This window comes from Ovis canadensis, chromosome 2, assembly GCF_042477335.2.
Source record: "Ovis canadensis isolate MfBH-ARS-UI-01 breed Bighorn chromosome 2, ARS-UI_OviCan_v2, whole genome shotgun sequence".
Lineage (NCBI taxonomy): Eukaryota > Metazoa > Chordata > Mammalia > Artiodactyla > Bovidae > Ovis > Ovis canadensis.
Window position 1 is genome coordinate 156,966,148 of NC_091246.1, and position 22,883 is coordinate 156,989,030.

General features: G+C 39.6%; 1 protein-coding gene and 1 pseudogene across 13 annotated transcripts in view; both read right to left on the reverse strand.

Moving 5' to 3' along the window:
* Positions 1–22,883, reverse strand: part of UPP2 (uridine phosphorylase 2) — a 98,769-nt gene that overhangs the window by 71,177 nt on the left and 4,709 nt on the right. For 7 of the 13 annotated variants that reach the window (XR_011254527.1, XM_069577489.1, XM_069577486.1 and 4 more), the window contains exons 3-7: positions 22,341–22,458; positions 15,585–15,743; positions 12,314–12,428; positions 5,103–5,312; positions 2,827–2,973 (exon numbers count right to left, since the gene is read on the reverse strand). Coding sequence is in view for 11 of the 13 variants with exons in the window: in XM_069577489.1 (XP_069433590.1) it covers positions 2,827–2,973; positions 5,103–5,312; positions 12,314–12,428; positions 15,585–15,743; positions 22,341–22,458 (749 nt within the window). In the remaining 2 variants the exon portion in view is untranslated. The remainder of the gene's footprint in view (positions 1–2,826; positions 2,974–5,102; positions 5,313–12,313; positions 12,429–15,584; positions 15,744–22,340; positions 22,459–22,883) is intronic. The other 6 variants (XR_011254529.1, XM_069577494.1, XM_069577490.1 and 3 more) reach the window with 1 other exon arrangement.
* LOC138433935 (large ribosomal subunit protein eL21-like) lies at positions 6,839–7,388 on the reverse strand (annotated as a pseudogene).

Genomic DNA, 22,883 nt, shown 5'->3' on the forward strand with positions numbered 1-22,883 from the left:
CCACTTTCTCGACTGTTGTTCATATCTCCCTTGACTATGGGATCAGCCTTCCTTTCTCCCTGCTTCTGCCATGGACCCCAGTAGGCTCTTCCCAGATCAGCAGCCAGTGAGCTGCTGTTCAAAAGCAAGCCAGATCCCATTACTTCTCCATTCAAAGGCCTCCAGTGGCTTCTCATGTTGCTCAGAGTGAAAGCCACAGTTCTCATGGGGACCACACAGTCCTCACTGACTCCATCCCCTACCCTCTCCACTGCTGTAGCTGCCCTCCAGACACACTGGTCTCCCTGTGTGTCTAGACACTCTGAATGCTCCTGCTTGGCAGTCTTAGATTTGCATTTCCCAGACTGCTTTGCCCAGACACCCACGTGGCATTTTCCTAAATGGCACCTTCTCCATGCACCCTTCCCTATTTTAATTTATGGTTCTCCTCCTTTTCTTGGTTGTCCCTGTGCCCTTTCCCTGCCTTATTTTTTCACCATCATGCTCCTCAGCATCAAACACACTACTATATTGTTATAGATAACTCTTTGTTGTTATTTCTCTCCCCTCTAGAACTCCTCAAGGGCAGAGATTCTGTGTCATCCTATGCTGCGTCCATATTGCCTGGGTGCTTAGGAAACTAGCTGATGCATAGGAGAAAGTTCTTCTTTCTTTAGGAAGACAATGATTGAGACAAATCTTATCAGCCAAAAATCTGATTTAAAATCCAGGCTTCTTGTATTGTGCCATGCACTCAGTAGGCATGCTATAAAACACATTTGAATAGATGACATTTTTTATGGACTCTTATGAAAAAAGACAATTGCCATGTGAAAAACAAAACTAGGCATTTTTTTTTAAAGTTGCTCCAGTGTTTTCTTGGACATCATTATTCATATTTGGGGACTGCTTGCCACTCAAAAATATTATTTTAGATGATGCTATTTAGCTTTAGATCTGAGGCTTTCACAGCCAAGTTAATATATAATATTTAACTAGCTTTGCAGCTTTACCTTTTCCATCAGTTAAGCTTGATTTTTTTAATCTAGAAGATGAGTATGAAAATAATTTTAAATAAAAAAGAATAGTTATATTGATTAATTCTCGTGAAAATTATGTTTTACTTCAATAGGTTTTCTTGGTATTGGTCAAAGGTTAGTGGTTCTATGGGAATAATTTCACCCAAAATAAAAATGCATGCCACATCCATATTTGGCTTCATAATGCCATTCTCCACTCAAAGAAGCAGAGCTTCTTGGAAAAATGTATGATTCCAGACCTGAGGCAAAGACAATGCAAGTGATGCCTAAATGCTAAGAGGATTATGTCAAAAAAGGATGCTAGAAGAGACCCTTCCTAGCCAATTTTGGGATAATTTGAATATCAAAAGAATAATGACAGAAGCTGTATATACACACTGCTTTGAACAAAATGAGCAAAACAATAACTCCCTGTCCCCAAAAAGAGAGAGAGAGAGGAGTGTGAGAAAGAAAGCCTCTTTTTAAAAAATACCAGCTAATATATGTAGGAGGAATGATGGAATTAGAAAATTAAAATTATCAAAATGCCAAATTATCATCTCCGAGGTTACTTGTTACTTACAAAGAGAAAGCGTTAATTTTTCAATGGAGAGAGATGGCAGTTACCACTTGAACCAAGTGATGCAAAATTACTGATAGTGGAATATCTTCACCTTACCTTTCTGTGATATGGAATAAGGGAAACTAATGTACCTAGTTTACATTACTATGAAATCTTCTTGCCACATATCTGATTCTAATCAAGCCCCTAGATTTCGCTTCTGCTTTACAGGAAATATTCAGTATAAATGCCCAAGTGAAACCTTAAAATGATGTGTGCAGACAAATCTAGAACATGGGTGTGCTACAGGATAACAGCCTGGACTTTTCAAAAAAAATCACAGTCCCAGGAAAAAAAGAAAAGTAGGGAGACTATTGTAGTTGTAAAAATACAGAGATACAATAACCAAGCAATACAACATATAAAGTTAATTCAATACTGGATTAAAGTACTCTTTAAAGATATTCTTAGGACAATCAGAAAATTTAAATATGGAATGGATGTTAAATGATGTTATGAAATGCTTTTTACTTTTCTTAGCTTTTCTTGTTTGATAATTGTATTATGGACATTAGGAGAACATCCTTATTCTTAGGAAATGATGCTGAGGTACAAAGTTAAGTGGCATGATATTTGTAATTTATTTATAATGATTCAGAAGAAAAAACCAAATAGATGTGTATATATATATATATATATATATATATGCATACACACATATATACATACACACACATACATATATATTTAGATGTATATGCACAAACATGAAAATACTAAAAACTTGAATTTTGGTAAAGGGTACCTAAGTATTATACTATTCTTTTAATTTTTCTGTATTCTTGATTTCTTTCCAAAATAAAAGGGGTGAAAAATTTACATATGCATGTAAATTAACTAAAAACACACTGCTCCGCTGATGTTTTGTCCTTTGATGGACTGTTTTAGGGATATGTTATTTGGGTCATGTCTCAGTAAATCCAGTTGTAGTAGAAAACAGCAGTCGCTATTAGGATGGAGAAAACTGAACCTGCTGTCAAGTCTTGGCTACATAACCACTATCTAGCGATGGTGGGCAACTCACTTTTGACCCTTAAGGTTTATGCAAAATAGGAATAATGTGCTACCCACTCAGAAGATATTATGACATAATCATGCTTTCAACCCAAAGTAATATATAGCTGAATTCCTTTTTCTTCTCCTAAAGTGTGAAAATAACCTCATGAAAGAAGATGATTTGACCCTAGGCATTCATGAAAGTCTTACCTTTTAGACCACAAAGTCTACACATGGCTGCAAACACCGTAGATTCCATTTCGATATTTCTGATGCCAGCATTATATGCTCTCTTCAAGTAATCTAAACCCTTTTCTCTGGAAAAAGAGCACAGTGCTCCATCGAGTCGACCCTGGCCTGAAAGAGAATGGAGAATGTTTAGCAACTTAATGTCCTACTGCAGTTGCTGTGGCATCACTGAGAGGCTTGCTGTCAGACCAAGTGCTCTGTGGCTAACTCTAACCTGTGAGCCTGCACCCCAGATAAAATAAATCTAGCCATCTGAATCATCCTACCAGAGGACATGAGGCAAGACTGTGCCTAGCTCAAGCATCTCACATACAGTGGGGTCTCCATGACACTGAGCTCCCCAACTCTGGGGCGAGTAACCACTGAGTGGCCTCAGCAGTCGGCACTGTGCCCAGGGATAGCAGGATCTGGAGGGTTGCTGGAAGATCTGCCCTTTGAGGAAAATCTCAAGTTGCTCCTGGGACTGGCAGATGGCCCAGAAACAGTTGCTGCAGAAGAATAAAATGCTCTAAGCCCCAGTGACGATCCTAAGCTACTCGAGGATCAGGAGGGTGGTTCGCATATTGCAGTCCCGTCTGACCATCATGGACCATGGTAGGTACATACAGACAGTTGATTGGTCAACCCTGTTCTCTGCCACACACCTCAGGCTGCACGCTAGCCTTTTGTGATCACATTTTCCCCTTTTAAGATGCTGTCAGTGTTTATTTAGCACTTAATTCCACCTGCCCCTGCTAGGGGGGCCAGAGAAAAGGCAGATGCTAGGACTCCTCCACTGCGCATGCGCTGGGAACAGACTTCCCCGGGTCCCACCTCCGAGGGTATCCTGTTGACGCAGGGAGGCCAGTATACACTGTTAGCCATATTGCACAATTTCTCTTTATTTTGTCTCCCTTTCCTCTCCTTTCCCCCTTTCCTTTATCTTTCATGCTACTTCTACTCTGCCTACTTCTCCTGCACTCCTTGTAGCTGCCTGCTAACACCACTAATGAACCAATCTAAACTCAGATGTCCCACAGGTTAAGCAGGTAATGTCGATAAGGTGGGCCTGGTGGGAAGGGAGCAGCCTCACCTCACCTTCAATGAATGCAGCCCCAGATGTGACTTGCCAGGGCGGCCATGCATAAATTATTTTATATTTTTAATATTATGTTATTATGTTATTTCAAGAAGCCCCAAATCTAGATATTTTACATATGAAAAATCCAGAACATATAAATGTTGGCAAAATAATTCACACTTTAAAAATACTGTGCAGCCCAAAGAAACTTTGACTCCTACATGTGCTGTTTGCAAGCTCTGGCTTAAACTCATTGGTGACCCTCCCAATGAAGGGGCCAGTGGCCTGAGATGGAGTCTTTACCCTATCAGACCCAAAGCACCTCCTATTTTATAACACATATGTTGTGACAATACGTTTGCTAACCTGAAGTAACCAGTATAGATAATATAATGTATCTTCATACATAATTGTTTATAATTCAATGTAATACTTTAAGTTTGATCCAAAGGGAAAAGAAAAATAATTTAAAGTGAAGTAATATGTAGTTTGATGAACATACTCAGACACAGCTATACTACAAGATTTCTAGAATGCCCTCCAAGGAACGGTACCAACCCTGGTTAGATTCTTTCTTGTGGAATGAGCAGGGTTTGTCCCAGAGTGATTTTTCTCCTGGCCCCCCACCCCTTGTAGCAAGAACTGCTACTTGGAAGTCACCTTCAATTTGTTCCTAAACTTGATTTGAGGACATTTTACTCATGGCTGAGAGAGGAGAGAACTGATCTGAGACTATTCCATCCCTTCAAGATTTCCTCCTCCAAGTATTTCTCCTGATTTCCTGGTTCCCACTCTTTAATAGATACCTGCTTCTTTTCAAGGTACAGGTGAATGTACCTCAAAATGGCAGAAGCATAGAAGTTTATCCCCTTTCTCCAGTTTAAATGAAAGGTATAAACAGAGATAAGATTTTGCTAACATCACTAATTGCATAGAGTATCCAATTTGTTCTTGGAGGATTAAACTCACTCTCAAAATAAATTCATTATGTGTATGTCTCTTCTGCTTATTATGTCCTTACATTACTTTAGTAAGTTGAAAAGGCTGTTTCAGTGCCTTTTTAAATCCCCAACTATTAATTCTCTACGGTGAAGTTTTTAATATAAATTATACGTTTGAATAACAAAGTATTGCTGGTAATTTTCTGCTGCTTTCGCAATTTTTAAATTCTTCTCACCTTCATAAAAATCATAGGTACACATCGTATGTCCAATGAGGGTTGGGAAGGTGGAAATTTCTTTGCTACAGTTGAATAGTTCCTCAGCCAGTTCTTTGTCAAGTTCAGTACTTCTGGTGACAATGTTGTCCAAGATTACCTGTTCAAACCGGGGCTTAAAGAAGGAGTCTACAGCTTCATCTGTTATTACAACAGATCCCGGCGCAATCCCTGCAGTGTGGGAATAAATAGGTGGTTACAGAAGAATGTCACTTAGAGTTGACTTGTGACACGTAGTATATAATCTCTTCTTCCAGCATTAATTAATGCTAGTTGCTAATGATTCTCTGGATTTTCAAGTTTTAAATTATTTTCTTTTCCAAATGCAATTAATAATGACATTCCAGACAGGCATTTATATTTGCTGTCTTTCCAGATTCACATTTACAATGTGATGGGGTTTAGATTTCAAGACAAACATGACTCTTGGGCATGCAAATTAGTATTGGCCTTCGGGCTCAAATTTGAATAAATTAGGTCAGGAATAAACTAAGCAAGACTGCCAGCAAGTAGTCTTCATAAAGTGATGTGACTACTTGATATTCAATCTTCTCTGCAACTCCTTGATTACTATAATTTCTTTGCATCACTGTCCTCTCTTCTGTTTGATCTTCATCACATCCATTCCCTTCTCCCCTCTCCCACCCCATGTAAATTAGGCCTCTTGTCTGACCTTCCATTGCTACAAAGTCTGGTTTGCTCCTGGAACTCAGGAACTCAAGTCTCTGGGACTTGAGAAACCATTTTCTGCCAACTGTTATTCCCCTGGCCTGATTCGCTCTCTCGTCCTCCCCCATGCACTTTCATCAGACTAACTCCAACCCATTCTTCAAGTGTCAGCTTAAATCACTTCCTTCAAAAGATCTGAATCCACAGTGGGGTGTGGGGAGGTCTAAAAGGTCACACAGATAGATTATATTCAATTTCCCCAGGAAGGCTTTCCCTGGTGGCTCAGATGGTAAAGAATCCACCTACAGTGCAGGACACCTGGGTTTGATTCTTGGGTTGGGAAGAATCCCTGGAGAAGGAAATGGCAAACCCACTCCAGTATTCTTGCCTGGGAAATCCCATGGACAGAGGAGGCTAGCAGGCTATAGTCCACGAGGTCACAGACAGTTGGCCATGACTGAGCGACCAGCACTTTCTTCACTAGATTCTCTCTGTCCTAAGATTCATTACACTTTTCGTAATTCCTCATTTGTTTGTCTGTTGTCCTGATAAAACATAGGCTCTATAAAGGCAAGAGCAGTATTTGTCCTCTGTTTTCTCCTTGGTAGTATTATGCCTATCACATTATAGGTTTGTTGTTATTCAGTCACTAAGAGTCCAGCTCGTAGTAACCCCATGGACTGCAACACAACAGGTTCCTCTGTCCTTCACTAAGACCCATAATTTTCTCAAATTCATGTCCATTGAGTTGATGATGTGATCTAACCATCTCATCCTCTGCCACCCCCTTTCTCCTTTTGGCTTCAATCTTTCCGAGCATCAAGGACTTTTCCAATGAGTCAACTCTTCAAAGCAGGTGGCCAAAGTACTGGAGCTTCAGTTTCAGCAGCAGTCCTTCCAATGAATATTCAGAATTGATTTCCTTTAGGATTGACTGGTTTATCTCCTTGCAGTTCAAGGGTCTCTCAAGAGTCTTCTCCAGCACCACAATTTTTTTTTTTAAGTCCAGGTCTTTATTTTTACATCCATCAGGCCATGAATTCATAGAGAATGGGCTCCAGTAGTTTGGGTTCCTTTCCATTGGTCCTCACGGAGTGTACTTCTCTGGGTAGAGCAGGCTGGCGCTTCAGCTGAACCCAAGTCCCTTTCTCTTTGGCTTCCTTCTTTTTCTGATCATTTTCCTTCACACATTTCAGAAAGCTATCTCAGCTCTTCGGTTGCTTAATATGCTCTATGTGCACATTAATTCTCTTGGCAAGAATCTTGCCCTTAACTTGTTTGTTTACAATGATGCCAACATCATGCTGGGTAACACTGTACACTCTCCCAGTTTTTCCATGGTAACATTTGTGGGGCATTCCTTTTTTCAACAGTACCCATTCCCTTGATAGCCACGATATCATCCTTCTTGTAGATTTGTATGTATGTGGCCAAAGGAACAACTCTGTGTTTTCTGAAAGGCCTAGGGAACATGTAGTGGGTGCCCCTCCTCTTTCCCTTTGTGTTGGTCATTTCTGTGAATTACTGGAAGGTGGCAGTTCCAGCCAAAAGGGCAGCACCACAATTTGAAAGCTTCAGTTTTGGTGCTCAACCTTCTTTATGATCCAACTCCCACATCCATACATGACCACTGGAAAAACCATAGCTTTGACTAGATGGACGTTTGGTGGCAAAGTAATGTCTCTGCTTTTGAATATGCTATCTAAGTTGGTCATAACTTTCCTTCCAAGGAGTAAGCATCTTTTTATTTCATGGCTGCAGTCACTATCTGCAGTGATTTTGGAGCCCAAGAAAATAAAATCTGACACTGTTTTCAGTTTTCCTCCTTCTATTTGCCATGAAGTGATGGGCTTGGAGGCCATGATCTTAATTTTTTGAATGTTGAGTTTCAAGCCAGCTTTTCCACTCTCTTTTTCACCCTCATCAAGAGGCTCTTTAGTTCCTCCTCATTTTCTACCTTTAGAGTGGTATCATCTGCATATCTGAGGTTATTGATATTTCTCCCGGCAATCTTGATTATAGCTTGTGATCCATCCAACCCGCTGTTTTGCATGATATACTCTGCATAACAGTTAAAGAAGCAAAGGTAACAATATACAGCCTTGTCATACTGCTTTCATAATTTGGAACCAGTCTTTTGTTTTATGTCCAGTTCTAACTGTTGTTTCTTGACCCTCATACAGGTTTCTCAAGGGACAGGTAAAGTGGTCTGGTACTCCTTTCTCTTTAAGAGTTTTCCACAGTTTGGTGTGATCCAAACAGTCAAAGGCTTTAGTGGAGTCAATAAAGCAGAGATAGATGTTTTTCTGGAACTATCTTGCTTTCTCCATGATCCAATGAATGTTGTCAAGTTGATCTCTGGTTCCTCTGTCTCTTCAAAACCCAGCTGGTAAACCTGGAAGTTCTCAGTTCACCTACTACCGAAACCTAGCTTGAAGGATTCAGAGTATAACCTTACTAGCGTGTGAAATGAGCTCAATCATATGGTGATTTGAACATTCTTTAGTATTGCTCTTCTATCAAATTGGAAGGAAAACTGACATTTTCCAGTCCTGTGGCCACTAAGTTTTCCAAATTTGCTGACATGCTGAGTGCAGCACTTTAACAGCATCATCATTTAGGATTTTAAATAGCTCAACAGGAATTCCGTCACCTCCACTAGCTTTGTTCATAGTGATGCTTCCTAAGGCCCATTTGACTTCACGTTCCTAGATGTTCGGCTCTAGGTGAATAACCACACCATCATGATTATCTAGGTCAGTAAGGCCTTTTTTGTATAGTTCTTATGTATATTCTTGCCACTTCTTCTTAATCTCTTCTGCTTCTGTTAGGTCCTTACCATTTCTGTCTTTTATCATAGTGGTTCAGTTGGTAAAGAATCTGCCTGCAATGCAGGAGACCCAGGTTCGATCCCTGGGTCAGGAAGATCCTCTGGAGAAGGGAATGACAACCCACTCCAGTATTTTTACCTGGAGAATTCCATGGACAGAGGAGCCTAGCAGACTGTATAGTCCATGGGGTCACTAAGAGTCAGACATGACTGAGCGACTTTCACTTTCACTTTTTATCCTTGCATGAAGTATTCCCTTGATATCTCCAATATTCTTGAAGAGATCCTAGTCAATCTCCCTACTTTTTTCAATTTAAGCCTGAATTTTGCAATAAGAAACTAGTGATCTGAGCCATAGTCAGCTCCAGGTCATGTTTTTGTTAACTGTATAGAGCTTCTCCATCTTTGGCTGCAAAGAACACAATTAATCTGATTTCAGTATTGACCATCTCATGATGTCCATGTGTAGAGCTGTCTCTTGGGTTATTGGAAAAGGGTATTTGCTGTGACTAGCATCTTCTTGTGAAAAACCTCTGTTAGCATTTACCCTGCTTCATTTTATACTCCAAGACCAAACTTGCCTGTTATTCTGGGTATCTCTTGACTTCCTACCTTTTCACTCAATTCCCCTATGATGAAAAAGGCATCTTTTTTTTTTTTTGGTGTTAGTTCTACAAGGTCTTGTAGGTCTTCATAGTATCAATCAACTCCAGCTTCTTTGGCATCAGGGGTTGGAGCATAGCCTTGGATTACTGTGATATTGAATGGTTTGCCTAGAAATGAATCAAAATCATTCTGTTGTTTTTGAAGCTGCACACAGGTACTGCCTTTTGGACTCTTATTGACTATGAGGGCTACTCTTTCTTCTAAGGGATTCTTGCACCCAGTAGTAGATATAATGGTCACCTGAATTAAATTCGCCCTTTCTGTTCCACTATAGTTCACTGATTCCTAAGATGTCGATGTTCAGTCTTGCCATCTCCTGCTTGAACACCTCCAGTTTACCTGGATTTATAGACCTAACATTCCAGGTTCCTATTCAATATTATTATTCACAGCATGGAATTTCACTTTCGCCACCAGATATATCCACAGCTGGGTGTCATTTCCACTTTGGCCCAGCCACCTAATTCTTTCTGGAACTATTAGTAGTTGCCCTCTGCTCTTCCCCAGTAGCGTATTGAACACCTTCTGAACTGGAGGGCTCATCTTCTGGTGTCATATCTTTTCGCTTTTTCATACTGTTCATGGCGTTCTCATGGCAGGAATACTGGAGCGGTTGCCATTTCTTCCTCTAGTGCGCCACGTTTTGTTAGAACTCTTCACTATGACCTGTCCATCTTGAGTGGCCCTGCATGGAATGGCTTATAGCTTCATTGAGTTATGCAAGCCCCTTTGCCACAACAAAGCTGTGATCCATGACACATTATAAGTACTCAGTAAAAACTCATTGAATGAGTGAAACGTTTCCATAGAGATGCCATAGACAGAGATCTGCAAACTACAACTCATGGGCCAGATCCAGTCCATCTTTGTAAATCGAGTTTTATTGAAACACAGCCACATTCACTCATTTGCATATTTTTAATGATTGTTTCCACACTAATGGCAGAGTTCAGATGTTGCAACAGAAACCATATGGCTTGCAAATCCTAAAATATTTATTATGTGACTTAGTATAGAAAAAAATTATAAACCCTTACCATAGTGCCTAGCCATATCCTTCTGGGTTCTTAATATATTCCAACGTGGGTCAACATGTGGTTAATTTAGAAAATCCAGGTAGAGACCCAAAGTGGACTATGAGGACAGAACCTTGGTAGGTCAAATACTTTTTAAATAAATCAAAAAAGTAGCTTCTTGAATTATTTACAATGTCCTAAAGATAAGAAAGTGACTGAGAAGGAAACTGAAAATGTGGACATCAATAATTAAATTATTCACATGCCATCCTAATATTTAGATGCATTGGAACATTTATATCCCAGTTAAAAGCTAATGTACTATCTACTATTTATTCAAGTACTTCATCATCATCAGTTTTGTTGGCTCATTTAAAGAATGGAAACATAAGGGGGAGGGGGGAAACAAGTTGCACTTCTTCATCTCCAAATCAATGTTTCTTAAGACAAAACAAACAAACACATCTTACCAATAAGCTAAGAATTCTTAATGAGACCAGAACTTCAAAATGATAGATATCCACAACAGCGCATTGCTTTAATTTCCCACAATTCATCGCCCTTCATTGTGCCGTGAGGGATGTATGTATCATGAAGCAAAACACCTAGAGTCCATGGCCTTAAGCTGGATGGTCAGTAGGGTACCTTGCCCACACTGGACACTTGCTAATATCACAGGGAAACCTCAGCGATCAGGATGGTACACTGCATGGGCACAGGCTGCACAGACAGATCCTTGCATCCCACAACTCAAGAATTCTGAGCACTTTTTATAACAACGTTATCCATTTCATCCCCAAATGGCTCATTCCCTACTATTGCCTATTTGGCATAACATTGGCTAAACAACCATCCAGGAGGATGCCTGATCTAACAATGATTGCTAACATTCTCCTTCTCTTTCCAAATGAACATCCATAGATGTCCTTTAATTCATCTATGAGGGTCTTGGTGGACTTTCCTGTACCATAGCTGTGGAAAGGACATGATTTTTTTTAACATGTCTGTTTCCAGTGAAGCACGACTTAGCCACCTGTGTAATTCTAAGACCAAATTTTTATTAATAATTTCCATCTTAAAAAAAAAATTCCCATTCAGTCCTCTCACTCTGTCAACCCAACCTTTTCAGTTGCAATGCCCTGCTCTGTTTGCATTTCTTGACATAGTAGAATTATCCTCTCATAAGATCTGCTCCTGAGGAACCGGTTGAAATAGAAGATCTCCTCAGAACTTTACCTGAACCCAGGGTAGATATATTAACAAGGCTCCTGACCAGTTGCCTGGCCACCCGAGGAGTAAGGGAGGAGGTGAGGTGCTGAGAAAAACTTTGGAAGCATCTCCCAACTCTTCCCTAACAGCCTGGCCTGATGTCTTCTGGTATGTCCATGTAGAAAAGGCCCAGACCAAGGCAAGTAAAGGGTGACACTAACGTGAGCTAAAAGCAATGTTTTCCTGAGAACTATTGCCATCTTCTTACTTAGCTAATAAACAAAGCAAGTCTTAGTGATTTTTTTCACTTGAAGGCACCTATTTCTGTCACTTATAAAATTTTTAAGCTTCAAAATTTATGCTAACCCTTGAAACTTACTCTTATCCTCAAAACAAATTTCCTAGTAGTTGCTCCACTCTTCCCCTTAAGAACACCTAAGCCTGTTTGGGCAATAGGCAGCGTGAGGTCTCACTCCAGGTTTCCATGCAGGTAAAAAGAGAAAGATTACATACATATATGTGCACATACATATATATATATATATATATATATATATATATATACATACATACATATACACACACACATATTTCTTTAAATTCCTTTAGTTTTCTCTAAGTTTAAATTTCCAAATTGCCTCAAGCTCAGCCTCCTGACACTTTTCAGCCCATCTGGGTTTCAGCGGGGCTCTGGGTATGTTGGTATGCTTTGGCAGCTAGTTACCCTGTATGGAACCACTCCTTGAATTTATTAGAATAGTATAGAAATCAGTTCATCTCACCTATTCCCCCTGATGTGCCGATTCTGATGATGGTAACGTCAGAGCATCGGGCATGGTATAGTAATTTAATGAGTTCATGAAGCATAATAGAAATGGAGGGGATGCCCATGCCATGCTGTGGAGAGAAAAGGGAAAGTCATTATACATCTCGCAGACTGATACATGCACAGGACATATTTTCTTCCTTCATTACAAGTTAACAGCCCGCAGATAAATTTACATAATCATTATGACTTTGCCAAAGCGGAGAAAACCGTAAGTCAGCTCTAACTGACGCCCACATGACACGCTGATAGATGGGTCCATCTGTGATGATCAAAGAGAGGCATCTCCCTGCCAGTTAAACTGAGTTCAACCCTCATCGTCAAGAGCAGAAGGTGGGGACAGTGTGGTGTATTGGTGTGTCAGGGCAGTGCCATTTCTGGGCTTTTCAGTGAGTCTTTGAAAAAGAGCTTTTTGCAAGATTGACTTGATTTCGAGGAAATATAGATTTGGCTGCCATGTATTTAGTCCTTTTCCACCATACTAAATGAAAGAGTAAGTCCATTTCATTGCCCTGATGTGTCCATGTTCATTTGCTGGCAATTCTGTGTGAGCTCTGAAAGGTAAAAAGTTAGAGATATGGGTTATACCTACACCTAAAAATTGGAGCATATACTAAATGTATGCATGCCTGCTAAGTCACTTTAGTCGTGTCCGACTCTTTGCAACCCTATCGACTGTAGCCCACGAGGCTCCTCTGTCTTTGGGATTCTCCAGGAAAGAATACTGGGGTAGGTTCCCATGCCCTGCTCCAGGGGATCTTCCTGACTCAGGGATCATACCCACGTCTCTTATGTCTCCTGCATTGGCAGGTGGGTTCTTTACCACTACCACCACCTGGGAAGCCCATACTAAATGTGTAGGTGAGATTAAGTTGTTGAATAAGTTGCTATAGATCATGATTGCAACCCCGTCTTCCTCAGCATTTGGAAGAGTAGAATCATTGTCACAGAATAAAGATCAACACAGGTTAGAGGATTTGGCCATTCCAAATCATTTGGCATTTACAATATGTTCTAATAATGTTCCAGAAAGATCCTCCATGCTGGAATTTGTGGTAGATGGAACTAAGTTTAGAATCAGTTTCTATTTCATTTCTAACATAATGCCAGAGAGTCAAAGGTGGTCTTCAGTGTTCTACTCAGGCACAAAGACTGTGTGTGCACAAAAGCACCAGGGGCATCTTGGCAGTTAGATGATGGCTTCCACTAATTCTTCATTAACAAATCTGGGAAACCACTGCAGTCATGGGTACAATATTTTCGTCTGAGTTCCCTTTTTCTCACCATCAAGAATATTAAACTATGGAAATTTTGAACCTCTGGACTTCCCATTTTTGGTTGCCATGGAACATGGTCTGACTTCCAAATGCATCATAAGTCTCCTAGAGGCCTGAATCAAACCTGTGTTAATTGTATGTCCAAGATTAACTAGTCTTGGCTCTGCCACTAATGAGTAAACTCTCTAAGTCTCATTCCTCAATTGTAAATGAAGAGAATGAACCATTATTTGATTTATTAGTGAAAAGTGAAGTCGCTCAGTCATGTCTGACTCTTTGCAAACCCATGGATTCCAGCCTAAGAAGCTCCTCTGTCCATGGGATTTTTCAGGCAAGAATACTGGAGTGGGTTGCCATTTCCTTCTCCAGGGGATCTTCCCGACCCAGGGATCAAACCTGGGTCTCCCACACTATAGGCAGACGCTTTACCGTCTGAGCCACCAGGGAAGTCTATTAGGTTCCTCCTAAATCAGATACTTGATAGGTTTATGATTATCACTTTATATATGGCATAGTGATAAAATGACAAATGGGCTTGTATATTTCTACTGAACTCTCTCTCTGTCTCTCTCTTTCACACACACACACACACACACACACACACACACACACAGACCCCAGCAGCTTTTGGAGAGGAAGAATTTTCGAAGAAGGGATCTCAACTGGAAATCTTCTTTCTGCCTACTGAGGCTCGTTTCCAATTGGCTGACCTCTTCGGGCATGATACATATTTCAGTTCTTTTTCTGACAGGCCAACAGTATCAGTCACTGCTGTTTTTATATCTGAAGTTTTACTACTTGTTTATGATAGTTTCTCATTTTTATAAATGTTACCTTTTTGTCCTTCCCCATTTATTGTGCAAAAAAGGACAAAGAGTTGTAGTCTAAAGGTCAAACAAAAGTTAGTAAGACAAAATATGCCAGGATCAGGGGGTATTCAGTTTTTTCTAATGTAGATATTCTATAATTGTTGGATAAAAAAATACATGAATGAATGGTTTCTCCCATTCGAGTCCAAAGCAGGTTTCATGTGTTTTGACCCAGAGGAGAGATCAGCTTGGCTGTTCCACTAGTGTTGCATAGTTCCCCCTTCTTCAGTCCAAGCTTGTAGCCATGATCATCCATTCTTCCACCTCCAGAGTGACTGAGGAAAAGCAGTTATCCCCTAGTGCAGGAGTCATATATAATGCAGCTCCTTAGAATTGTCACACCCTGTTGTAGATTCTTTCCTTGTCATCTGACATGGTTAACTGTCTCCTTATGGGGGCTTCAGTGTCTAGACACGTACAACCTCAGAACTGTTGTTTCAGAAAATAGCCCTGTGGCAGAGAGACCCACTTGGAAGGCAAGCTGGGTGCACATACATTTACACTTGGCTAAGTATACGCTATCCTGGGTCCAAGAGGGAAAGTGGCCTTGTGTTCCCTAAGACTGCAAGTCATTCCACTTTCATATTGTCTCAGGACACTGTGTGTCCAGAACTGTTAGCATGTTCTAAATACAGGAGAGCAATTTACAAGATCTCCATAGAAATGCATTAGCAGCTTTTCAGCAAGCTTAGTATAGTGTTAAATGGCACCACTTTGGTAATCCTGAAAATTGGACCCTGTGTACTAAAAGCCCAACATTCCCAAAGTTGGATAAGACATAGAGGAGAAAAATTGCTGGTGGCTTATTAATCAGTTACAAACTAAAGAGAGGAAGTATGCTTTGAAGGCTTTTTCCCCTAACTTGCATAGCTTAATGGTAACTAATAAAGTGTACCAAAGTGGCATAGAATGCTATTTTCTGCCCCTAGGACTTTTTCCAACTATGAATGTCACACCTGGTCACTTCATTTAACTGCGTGAAAATGCAAAGGAGGGGAACAGGAACTCCTATATTTGGAAGGTCCCACTTTCTTTTGCTAGCTTGTGATGACTACGTGACATGCAGCTATTGAGTACTTACACTGATGGAGAGCACGGGACCAATTTTGTACATACAATATCTGTCTGTCCCAGCACAGATATCCTTGATGTCCTCTTCACTGTCCGCCAGTCTGAGCTCCTTGTGCATAAACAGTGCAAATGCTTTCATTCTGTTGGGGCTCCCACCAACACAGACAAACTGATAATAAAAATAAACAATTACCCGCCTGAGTACCCAAGATAAAAGGCAAGGGTCATCTTTCAACTTTAATGTTGTTACTTTGTTTTTCAGTTATATACTTAAGGATATATGTAGATGTTCTGGGTTAATGTTCATGAGTTAAATAATTGGCATCATTAACTGGTAAATAAGGCAACCAGAAAAAAAGTTTGATGTACTTAATTTGTAAAGAAAAAGATAATCACATAATCAAAATAAGTGTTGATTTTGCTCAAGTGGGTATTTTTGTCACAGTGAATATCAACCAGCATCTCAAGTTTATATAGGCAACCTGTGGTTGGGCATTAGTGGGCTACAGGCTTAACATGGCAATACCGAGGACATGGAATATAAGTAATATAAGAGTAACCATAGGAGAATGACAAGTTTAGATATGTTTTCTGATTCCACCCTCCCAAGCATATGTTTTTATTGTGAAATACACAACGTTAACATGAAACTTAAAAGAAAGCACAAGGCTTTCCAACTTCTCATTCAGAAGAAATCCTCATGGAACAAGCCTTATCATTGTAGACTAAAAATCTCAGTATGGTATTTCATCACTTCCAATGATTTGGTTTTATTTTTGTCTTATTCATTCATGTTTTAACATCTTTGAAATTACAATATGTGTTGCAGTCAAGAGTGTCAAATCTAATAAAGTACAGCAATAAAATTGTCTGGTAATTGCTTGTGCAATAGCCTGTTAGGGGTACATCAGCCCCAGGGCTGGGAGAGGTAGATGCCAGAGACAGGATGGGCATGACCTAAGTGTAGTGTGGATGAGCAGCCAGCTTTGTGGGGACCAGTGCTCAGCAGTGGGATGATGAATGGCAGCAGGTATCAGAGACCAAATGAAGCATAGTCCACAGAAAGGTACCAGCTGCAAAGTCATTCTGGAATCTGAGCTGAGTGGTAACGTGCACAGCGTCTGAAGAAGCCCCAAGTCAGAGAGATACGGAAACACAGTGGTTAAAGGACTGCCCTTTGAAGTTAGAGAAGCCTGGTTTTGTACCCCAATTCTATCTCTGATTAAGAAGCTTGTTCAGTGTTATACATGTAATCTCTATGTGCCTCAGATCATCATCACCGAAACAGGAAAAAAAAATACAGTCCCTTTCGAGGATTTTGTTGAGTGTGATAGAGGACAAAGCCAGGCACCTTCTGAGTGGTCAACAAATGGTAACTTCCATCTTTCGTATTATAGAGCAATTTCCTAGCCCTGCTTTTAGCTTGTTTATGTGTTTCTGTATTTGCATAATTTTTGCAAATGAAGCTGGTTCAAACCCAGCAAGGAAAAGGCAGCTGGTACTGCCTGACTGATGCAGGCAGTGCTGGGCAGAGCTTCAGAAAGATTGTCGTCTCTCACAGGGATAAAGAGTATCTGCCTAAGGAAATACCTAACTGGGGTTGTAGAGCTAGGTGCCCAATTCACAAACGATTTACTGTGAATCATGGGTGGTCTCATTACATGATGCATTGTTTCCATTTAGCAATAACTTCTATGCCACCCTCATTCTCAATTATGGGATGTGATTACCCTTTTATCCAGGCCCTCTGCTTCTCTTCTACCCTCATTACTGTCTTTTCTGTGCCTTCTTACAAGGCTCTCGGTTGGGGCTTAAAGTTGGTATGAACTGTAATGAAAGGTAGCCGTCAAGCCTGAGTAGCGAAGAGAATAAAGCCATGGTCTAAGGTGAGTTTTTGAATTATTATTGATTATTCATGAAATTTTCCCCTTGTGAGTATGGATAGTTAAGACTTGGCTCAAGATCTAAGTACAAGGAGGTCATTTTTGTTGTTGTTGTTTCCTTTTTACAAAATACAGTAGTTTGAAAATAACCTCATTGTGTGGTACCATAAATGTAAATTACAGCTATTCAGATTGACCATAAAACCAAAACAGATGTTGGAATAGCTTGCGGTTTGAATTCTTCTTTGAACGCAGATATTGCTGTAATCAATGAGAATTTCTGAATGTTTCTGGAGACATAAAGATGATAAGTATAGACAAAAGCATTTTTGTTCTTTAAGAGTTATTTCTAAATCAGACTTACTAAATATCACCTCTGGACACAATTTTCAGTCTGGTTGCTTTGATGAGAAGTAAAATACAACTGAAGACCACCAACCAACATTAACCTTAAGCAACACTTTCTGTGATTTATGCTCCCTTCAATTATGATTTGTCCTGGTTTTATCAAAGGAAACACAAATGTGTTGGGAAGGAGTCTGAAGCATTGCAAAACTATGTTAAGGACTTGGCCTAATGACTGCCAGAATGAGCTCACTTTCAAATATGCCTACTGTTTTGAAAGACTTAGCTTTGCCATGTTGTATTAATCTAGTCCTGTTTCAGTATATGTATTTCACATGTTAATAAAGGAGTAAAAAGACTTAAAATACACATTATATAGTGGTATAATGCTTTTCCATATTACTTGAAATTTCTAGGGAGAGAATGGAGTGTACCAGTTAGTGATTTTATAAAAGATATATTTGGAGGCTGAATTTGAATAGATAGCTTCTAAAGATCCCTCACTATATTTTTCAGATGATTGCTTAAGCCAAGTCAGTATGACAGAAGACATTAGCTGTTCACCAAAGCTATTTCCCCTTCTTTCTGGGTACACTACTAAATGTAACTTTCCAGCCTTCTCTTAAGTTAGATGAGGCCATATACCTGAGTTCCAGCTGCTAGAATGTGAACAGAGTGATGAGTGTCACTTCCAGTTCTCACCCATAGAAATCTCCCAGTAATGGTCCTATAGATTGTCTTCCACGTGTCTGCTGAATGGGTGTTGACACCCAGGCACTCCTAGCAAGGCACCCCTTGAAGATGACAGAGCAACAAGATGAGAAAAGTCTGGATCCTTAATCACCAGTTGGAGGAAAGCCACCCACTGACCCAGGGGCACCCACTTGGCACTCACTGTGAGTGAGTAACAAACTTATATTGTATTATGCCGCTGATATTTTGAAGTAGCAGCTAACAAAGCCCTTTAAGTACAGTAAGTAAGAAAATGAAAACAATAGAGATCATTTCAATGATTTAAAATTTTAAGTTTTAAAATTTTACACACTCAAAGTTCTTCTTTTCTTTGAACATAGTGGTATTAATAATGATCCTCTCTGTGAAGATAAGGACAAGTTTTCAGGTACTGATGGGTTATGTCCTCTCTCCTTACCTAGGATTGCTATCCTGGAATTTAAGTGAGTCAAGCAACTGAACCTAGCATGTTCTCGATCGAAGATAAGAATGTAACTGGAAGGAGGCAAGTTTCTGAGAAGAGCATTAGTAAATATGTCCGACTTTACCTGCTGCCTCTAAAGAATAGATTAAGCAGCCAGTTCAGATTATTTGAAACTACATTACTTTCTTCCCAATCTATACACACACACACACACACACACACACACACACACACACACACGTTTGCCTCCTACCCATCCAAACGGCCCAGTCAATAGAGTTGTTCTCTGGTAGAAATGTGTTCTAAACCAGAGCATGTCTTTTTATCCAAAAGAGAATCACTGAAGTGGTCTAGTACCAGGTGGGTTGTGAATTTTTAAGATTGGATAGTGGTTGTAACAAAGTATAAGAATGAGTGCTGATAAAAATCTAGTCAGGTAGAAGAGAGAGAGATACCTAGATATGTAAATAATGATCATGTTCTGTCTCAAAAACATGTCTTTTTAATTAGATGTGCACCTTAGTTTATTAATTACGATGGATCATTTAATTAATCAGAGTTATCTTTATATAAGGGTCCTGGAAAAATTGTGAGGCATGAACCTCAAACCTAACATCTGAATTCAGATAAAGTCTGGTTAATGAGTATCACAGACAGCCTTGATCAATTTCTCTTGGAGCATAAATATCAGAAACAGCAGTAGGAAAAGAGGTTACATTGAAAAGATGAAGCAAAAGATTGGGGGATGCCATGAAAGGGCAGGGAGTAACTGATTGCAGGGGAGTAAGGAAACAGGCAGGTCACACACATCAGCCTGTATCTTCACACCTTGTGCCATAGGAGCAATGGGAGGGAGGAAGCAATTTAACACCTACTGTTAATGAGCATCATAGATTGATTTCTTCACCTCCCTCTTCCTTCTCCTCCTTCTTCACGTACCTAACAACCTCCTCCTCTTGCTCCCCTTCTCCAGTGCCCCCGGCCAATTAATGGACTATTCTCAGTTACAATGACTCGAAGAGCCCGCCTAGTGCAGTAGGCAAGAATCCTGGAAACTGGACAAGTCCTAGCACTGCCACTATATGGCATAACTTGTTAACCACCTTTGATCAGTCTGAACTCAATTTCCTTATTTTGTGGAGGAAATAAATATCTGCTATACCCACTTAAAAGAGGGAATGTGAAGATTTGAGATAGTGGATGTGCGAATTTTTATTTTTGTTCTTATAATTGCTGCTACTGTTGCTAAGTCACTTCAGTCGTGACTGCAGTGCGACCCCATAGATGGCAGCCCACCAGGCTCCCCCATCCCTGGGATTCTCCAGGCAAGAACACTGGAGTGGGTTGCCATTTCCTTCTCCAATGCAGGAAAGTAAAAAGTGAAAGTGAAGTCGTTCAGTGTGTCTGACTCTTTGTGACCGCAAGGACCACAGCCCACCAGGCTCCTCTGTCCATGGGATTTTCCAGACAAGAGTACTGGAGTGGGGTGCCACTGCCTTCTCCAAGTATAACTGCTAAAGGAGTGAGGAGTGAATAAAAGTCAGCTGAAAACTGCACAGTTCTCTAGTAGTGGGACTGTGTCCATGTAGGCCTTTTAGAGCACAAAAAAAATTTTTAAGTTCGTATATGGAATAGATTGGAGAAGGCAATGGCAACCCACTCCAGTACTCTCGCCTGGAAAATCTCATGGACGGAGGAGCCTGGAAGGCTGCAGTCCATGGGATCGCTGGCGGTCTGACGTGACTGAGCGACTTCACTTTCACTTTTCACTTTCATGTATTGGAGAAGGAAATGGCAACCCACTCCAGTGTTCTTGCCTGGAGAATCCCAGGGACAGGGTAGCCTGGTGGGTGCCGTCAATGGGGTCGCACAGAGCTGGACATGACTGAAGCGACTTAGCAGCATATGGAATAGATAATAAATGAGAGCCTAGTATATAGCACAGGGCACTCTACCCAGTGCTAGCTGGTGACCTAAATGGGAAGGAAATCCAAAAAAGAGGGGATGTATATATACACACACACACACACATATATATATATATATATATATATATATACATATGGGCTTCCCTGGTGGCTCAGAGGTTAAAGCGTCTGCCTGGAATGCGGGAGACCTGGGTTCGATCCCTGGGTCGGGAAGAACCCCTGGAGAAGGAAATGGCAACCCACTCCAGTACTCTTGCCTGGAGAATCCCATGGAGGGAGGAGCCTGGTAGGCTACAGTCCATGGGGTCACAAAGAGTTGGACACGACTGAGCGACTTCACTTTCACTTTCATATATACATATAGATTTATAATTCACTTTTCTGTACAGCAAAAAGTAACACAACATTGTAAAGCAACTATACTCCAATAAAAATTAATTTAAAAATAAGTTTATTCCCTTTGACCACTTCTGTAAATCATCTTAAAGAAATAGACTTATATGTGAAAAAATTTTAGGTACAAAAATATCCATTTAAGTGCTGTTTATGATGGAAAATACTTCAACACGAAAGCCAATTTTAGACTATATAATGTATGGCACAGGCACTTGGCATCCATAAAAACTGTTTCAAAGAGAATATTGTAATATGGGGAAATATTAATGACATCAAGTTAAACGAAAAAACACAAGATGTAAAGTTATAAAATTCTAACTATTATAAAATCTATTTATTAAAAAGTTTTAAAAGAAAAGAAAATAAGTTGATGACATCTATGTCTAGGAGTAGGAGTTTTTCTCAGGTCATTTAAAGTTATTTAAACTCAGGTTTTTTAAAGTCATTATTCTTTTATATATTTTTCCAATTTTAAATAATGAACATGAACCACTTTTATAATTAATATATACATTTAAGATGAAATAAATAATACAGACATACAATTTTCCTAGTAAAATTCCATAAACAATTTTTCCTCATAATATTGTCTTATGAAATAGCAAAAATCTTAATAATATGAAATATTGAACAATGGTTGTTTTCAGGAAGTGGTAGATCCTATTGTTAGTTCTATTGAGTTATTTCATAGTTTGATAAAATGAAGATTAGTGAGGTTCATCTATAAATAAAGATGTTAAACAGTGAACTGAATCATAACGAATTCTGAACACCCAGCAGGATTGTCAATAAAGTCAGATTTATCTCTAGGGTCGAGAGAAGTCAAATAACAATGTTTGCATTAGATTTAGTTCGGGAACTTTTGTGTCTTGTTGAGTTGGAAATGATTGTTTATGACATACACAATCTAAATTGTTTCAGAGAATGAGCATGACTTTGGTTCCTATCAGACCTCTGACATTTCTCTAGCCAAAAGAGTAATGTTTATGTCAGGAAAATAAGGAGAAATATCACCAGAGGAAATTAAATTGTTTTCCCTAAAGTTAGAAATATCTTACCTTTACATCTCCAAACATTTCCGGTAGGTTGTGTGTTTTTGTTCCTAAATCCAAGTGATAGAGAACATCTTCATCCATAGAGTCCAGGTAAGGATTTTTAACATGAACAAAACTTTTTCTGAAAAAAAAAAATAATAATAATGCAAAGAAGATGCAAAGCAATCTGGAGAGATACCACACAAAAGAGAAATATCATTCTACATCTATGATAACCACAAGCCCAAATATTGGACACAAACCGTCATTTAGGATTAATTGATTTGTAAGGAAGAAATATGGTATAATGAATAAAAATGACAAAGATTTGCTGTGCATTTACTGTATGCCAGGCATAGCATTAGGCATGAAAATTCCACAATGTCATAAAAACTGCATATAATAAATATATTACTTCATTTAATCCTATAATCATTCTATTAGGTAACAAATACTAATAATTCAATTTGTAAGAAGCCAAAGCTTACAGAAGTTGAGAAACTTGTGGAAGATTATATAACCAAGAAATTGCAGAGCAGTCATTTCTGCATAGGCAGGCTTTTGCTC